The 6,012-nt window shown below is 31.0% G+C and overlaps 1 protein-coding gene across 1 annotated transcript in view; it reads left to right on the plus strand.

The window, feature by feature from the left end:
• The first annotated feature begins 333 nt into the window (after positions 1-333).
• LOC106475164 (guanine nucleotide-binding protein G(s) subunit alpha) overlaps positions 334-6,012 on the plus strand; it is a 9,620-nt gene continuing 3,941 nt past the window's right edge. Inside the window, exons 1-3 of the mRNA XM_013935860.2 lie at positions 334-545; positions 4,092-4,222; positions 5,590-5,657. Coding sequence (XP_013791314.1) covers positions 367-545; positions 4,092-4,222; positions 5,590-5,657 — 378 coding nt within the window. The 5' untranslated portion in view covers positions 334-366. The remainder of the gene's footprint in view (positions 546-4,091; positions 4,223-5,589; positions 5,658-6,012) is intronic.

Raw genomic sequence — 6,012 nt, forward strand, 5'->3', positions numbered from 1 at the left:
GTAAATAGTGAAACAGAGATGTTGATAAAATATAGTAAATAGTGAAACAGAGATGTTGATAAAATATAGTAAATAGTGAAACAGAGATGTTGATAAAATATAGTAAATAGTGAAACAGAGATGTTGATAAAATATGGTAAATAGTAAAACAGAGATGTTGATAAAATATAGTAAATAGTGAAACAGAGATATTGATAAAATATAGTAACTAGTGAAACAGAGATATTGATAAAATATAGTAAATAGTGAAACAGAGATGTTGATAAAATATAGTAACTAGTGAAACAGAGAGGTTGATAATTTGCATTTATTATTAATTTAGGTTTTATTTGGTTTTAAAGCATCATTGTTTCGTGTGTTTACAGCATGTTTGATGTTGGTGGACAACGTGATGAACGTAGGAAATGGATCCAGTGTTTCAATGATGTCACGGCTATCATCTTCGTCACAGCCAGTAGTAGCTATAACATGGTGCTACGGGAAGATGCCAGTCAGAACCGACTCAAGGAATCTCTAGAACTCTTTAAGAGTATCTGGAACAACAGGTTTGAAGCCAGACTTTATAAAGATTTTGATGTTTCTATGGAGAAATCTGTTTCATGTTTGCCAAACTTGTTTAGAATATAACGGTAACAATTGTTTCCATCCAGAAACAAGATGTAATAATTACAAAGTACATTGTAATGTTTACAGTACACGTCCAAGTAATAAGTCAGACATTTAAAACCAGTGTCAAAAAATTCATAACATTCATAGAATTACATTAGATTAACTTAATGGCTTTGAGAGTAACTCTTTAAGGTTCAGTAATAGAGGATTTCGTTTTTACCAACAGAATGTTGTAACTATCTTAGAATACTCAGAGTACATTCTACTAACAAAGATCTGATTCAGACTTACCCACCAAAATGTTGTAATGATCTCAGAATATTCAAACTGTAGTTTATTATCAAAAATCTGATTTGTATATACTTCATACTTGAGGAAAGTGAGTTGAGGTTTAGGCTGTTTGTTATTTGGATATGGTTATGTATAACTTGAGGAAAGTGAGTTGAGGTTTAGGCTGTTTGTTATTTGGATATGGTTATGTATAACTTGAGGAAAGTGAGTTGAGGTTTAGGCTGTTTGTTATTTGGATATAGTTATGTGTTACTTGAGGAAAGTGAGTTGAGGTTTAGGCTGTTTGTTATTTGGATATGGTTATGTATAACTTGAGGAAAGTGAGTTGAGGTTTAGGCTGTTTGTTATTTGGATATGGTTATGTATAACTTGAGGAAAGTGAGTTGAGGTTAAGGCTGTTTGTTATTTGGATATAGTTATGTATAACTTGAGGAAAGTGACTTGAGGTTTAGGCTGTTTGTTATTTGGATATATAGTTATGTATAACTTGAGGAAAGTGAGTTGAGGTTAAGGCTGTTTGTTATTTGGATATAGTTGTGTAATTTGAGGAAAGTGAGTTGAGGTTTAGGTTGTTTGTTATTTGGATATAGTTGTGTAATTTGAGGAAAGTGAGTTGAGGTTTAGGTTGTTTGTTATTTGGATATGGTTATGTATAACTTGAGGAAAGTGAGTTGAGGTTTAGGCTGTTTGTTATTTGGATATGGTTATGTATAACTTGAGGAAAGTGAGTTGAGGTTAAGGCTGTTTGTTATTTGGATATAGTTATGTGTAACTTGAGGTTTAGGCTGTTTGTTATTTGGATATAGTTATGTATAACTTGAGGAAAGTGAGTTGAGGTTTAGGCTGTTTGTTATTTGGATATAGTTATGTGTAACTTGAGGAAAGTGACTTGAGGTTTAGGCTGTTTGTTATTTGGATATGGTTATGTATAACTTGAGGAAAGTGAGTTGAGGTTTAGGCTGTTTGTTATTTGGATATAGGTACGTGTAACTTGAGGAAAGTGAGTTGAGGTTTAGGCTGTTTGTTATTTGGATATAGTTATGTATAGCTTGAGGAAAGTGAGTTGAGGTTTAGGCTGTTTGTTATTTGGATATAGTTATGTATAACTTGAGGAAAGTTAGTTGAGGTTAAGGCTGTTTGTTATTTGGATATAGTTATGTATAACTTGAGGAAAGTTAGTTGAGGTTAAGGCTGTTTGTTATTTGGATATAGTTATGTATAACTTGAGGAAAGTGAGTTGAAGTTTAGACTGTTTGTTATTTGGTATAGTTATGTATAACTTGAGGAAAGTGAGTTGAGGTTAAGGTTGTTTGTTATTTGGATATAGTTATGTATAACTTGAGGAAAGTGACTTGAGGTTTAGGCTGTTTGTTATTTCAATATAGTTGTGTGTAACTTGAGGTTTAGGCTGTTTGTTATTTCAATATAGTTGTGTGTAACTTGAGGTTTAGGCTGATTGTTATTTCGATATAGTTGTGTGTAACTTGAGGAAAGTGACTTGAGGTTTAGGCTGTTTGTTATTTCAATATAGTTGTGTATCTAGACAGAAGATAGTTAAGTTAAAGTTATGTTTTGTATTAAGGATACAGTTGTATGTATAGTTAAGGTAGCGGCTTATGATTGATTGATTATTTCAGAATGTGCACGTCAAGAGGTTTTAGTTAGTTACATTCAAAATTGAATTAAACTACTTTCTTATCATGATATATAAATACACTTGGCATAAAAACATAGATAATAATCCCAATTTTAATATTATTTAAGTTTAAATTCTTAATTTTATAAGGCAATATCTTAAAAAAAAACCTCAATTTCCCCAAGTGTGAGAATTGTGACATTTACTCTCTAGGTATCCCCTCTTCTTTAGTTTATTTACAACCCTTCCAAGAAGTGTGAAGTTTAATGTGAATTACTCATTATAATGTTGTCATACCTCAGACAAATCACAATTTTTTATAGCCTTCAATCTTATTTGTTTACGATCATAAACCAGAAAATCAAACTCCTTTTGACACACCCACCTGTCACATCCTCTCTTTCAGAAATTGCCAATAGTTCTGTCTGATGTTTAATACTTGATTATTTATAAATAATAGAAAACCAAGGTTTAATCAGTCAAATGACGTATTATACTATGCTGTTTTCTCTATAGAGAATTGTCTATTTCACTTTATTTCCATGGTAAACACATCAACGAGCTTAGCTGATTTTTTAATGGGTCTTTTCGCAGGTAGAAAGCCAGAAAGATTATGATAGCTATGTGAGATTGTCTGCTTTCTGCATGTTATTATTCGTTTTTCTTTGGTGCATTATTTGATTAAATAAAAATTTTATATTGTGCAGTAATACTATTAATATAAAAAAGTAGAGTTAAGTTTCATCGACAGTCGACAGCAAAAAAAAAAAGACACGGGTGTTTTATTTCTTGTTTTTCACGTGTGTTCTTTATTATTGTACAAGGAACTAAACTGTAAAAATTAAAAACTTTATAGCTTACATTAAGTAAAATAAGTAACGATTGTAAAAAAATTTCATGAGGTACGCTCAAGAGTAGATAGGGTAACACGTTCGCCACTTGATTTACAAATTTTATGGTGGGAATATTAATTTAGACATGGTTCAAAGGGCAATAAAATGATAAATTTAAGTATAAATAGATGTATACTTTACGAGTTTAAAGCTATTTAGGATAAACAAATGTAGTTTTAAGTTACAATTTGAAGTTATTCTAGAAAGAAAAAAAGGGTAATTTAGATTTATTTCAATTTTTTTTGTCGAACTTTGTATATAGAGTTAGGGTGGAAAAAATAAAGCCTTACTGACAAATAACGTTTTATAATTATTTAAGAGGTCTTAGAAGTTACACAAATGAAATTTGAAAAGTTTCAGGTGAATAAAAGTATTTTTAATGTTAACATGAAAATTCCTTTGCACTTAGACTAGTGCACAAAACTACTCAATATATTCACAGACAAACCTTTATTAAAAATACTTAATTAAAAAATCTAATTTTTTGCGTTCAAAGGTCTCGTAATGTTTACCGAAAGTCTGCCAAAGTTTGTGAAGATACACGTACTATATTAAAAGTTATAGTATGGAAACTGTAACGAGTACAAAATGGTTACGAACTTGGTCGATTCGACCGAGCCTGTATGGAAGGAGTTAAATGGGGATCACTCTTTCTTTAACAGATGGTTACGAACAATATCGGTGATACTCTTCTTGAACAAACAAGATTTACTAGCAGAAAAAATTAAAGCAGGAAAGTCGAAACTGGAAGACTATTTTTCGGAATTTGTGCAATATCAGACTCCTCTTGATGGTAAGTGTCTTCTGTTTTTGTGCAATATCAGACTCATCTTGATGGTAAGTGTCTTCTGTGTTTGTGTAATATCAGACTCCTCTTGATGGTGTCTTCCATGTTTGTGCAATATCAGACTCCTCTTGATTGTGTGTTCTATGTTTATGCAATATCAGACTCCTCTTGATGGTGTCTTCTATGTTTGTGCAATATCAGACTCCTCTTGATGGTGTCTTCTATGTTTGTGCAATATCAGACTCCTCTTGATGGTGTGTTCTATGTTTATGCAATATCAGACTCCTCTTGATGGTGTCTTCCGTGTTATGCAATATCAGACTTCTCTTGATGGTGTCTTCTATGTTTGTGCAATATCAGACTAATCTTAATGGTAAGTGTCTTCTGTGTTTGTGCAATATCAGACTCCTATTGCTGGTAAGTGTCTTCCGTGTTTATGCAATATCAGACTCCTCTTGATGGTAAGTGTCTTCTGTTTTTGTGTAATATCAGACTCCTGTTGATGGTAAGTGTCTTCTGTTTTTGTGTAATATCAGACTCTTGATGGTAAGTGTCTTCTGTGGAGATGAAGATCAATTTTTTCTTTCTGTTTCTAATGATTTTATTTTGAATTAGATTTAATGAAAATCATCTGCCTTTGTTGATATGTTAAACCAAAGTATGACTTCATTTTATGTGTGTGTGTTTCTTGAGATAGCCAGTGTTATTGGTGAATGGTTTCTTTAAAGATGAGCTCCTATTGACACTTTTGTGGATATCTACAGTATGATTTTATTTGCAGTTAGAGATAAGGAAACTGGATGTAATGGATAAACTAATTTTTTGTGACCTAATAGTGCAAGGTGTGCAATATGTATACGTTTCTTAAAAATAGAGGTAAGGACTCTGATGTTTTAGTAGTTTCACTTCTGTCAATCTAAATATCAACATTGTTATCTGCATGCGTGTTTTTTTTAAGTATTTACCTATTACTATAGGTTACAATACTTAGTATTCTTGGTGCAAAATACACTGTGTAAAGTCAATAATTGATTAAATTTTTTGTACGTAAATATTTTGGTAAAGATATGGCTAAGTCAAATTAAATGTACTCTGTGATCATCTGTCTCTTCTTATTGCATCCTTGTCAAGCCAAAATTTAACTAAATTAATTTAATGCATTCAGTTAGGAGTTTACTTGTTTCATTGATCATTAGCTAGTATAAAATTAAACCTTTGCTGTATCATCTTTATGATAAGTTTATTACCAAGTAGCAATGCTGTGATTTACTTGATTCCTTAACCTATTAAAGGATTATCAAAGAGCTCATTGTTCGTTTCACTGTTTTTGTTATTGTTGAACTGTTTTGAACTTTGGAATTCTTTTACTTCAGCTGTCGTGGAGCCTGGAGAGGTCAGTGAAGTCGTGCGCGCCAAATACTTCATTCGAGATGAATTTCTGGTAGGCATCTAAACTAAAATAATGTTCAAACACTTCCATATAAAAAAATGTGATTCTTAAAACACTTCTATATAAAAAAACACGATTCTTAAAACTTCTATATAAAAACATGATTCTTAACACATATATAAAAAATATGATTCTTAAAACACTTCTATATAAAAACAAAAACATGATTCTTAACACATAAAAAACATGATTCTTAAAACACTTCTATATAAAAAACATGATTCTTAAAACACTTCTATATAAAAACATGATTCTTAACACATATATAAAAATTATGATTCTTAAACACTTCTATATAAACAAAACATGATCTTAACACATAAAAACATGATTCTTAAAACACTTC

Source organism: Limulus polyphemus, unplaced genomic scaffold (genome assembly GCF_000517525.1).
Source record: "Limulus polyphemus unplaced genomic scaffold, Limulus_polyphemus-2.1.2 Scaffold8166, whole genome shotgun sequence".
In the NCBI taxonomy this organism is placed as follows: domain Eukaryota; kingdom Metazoa; phylum Arthropoda; class Merostomata; order Xiphosura; family Limulidae; genus Limulus; species Limulus polyphemus.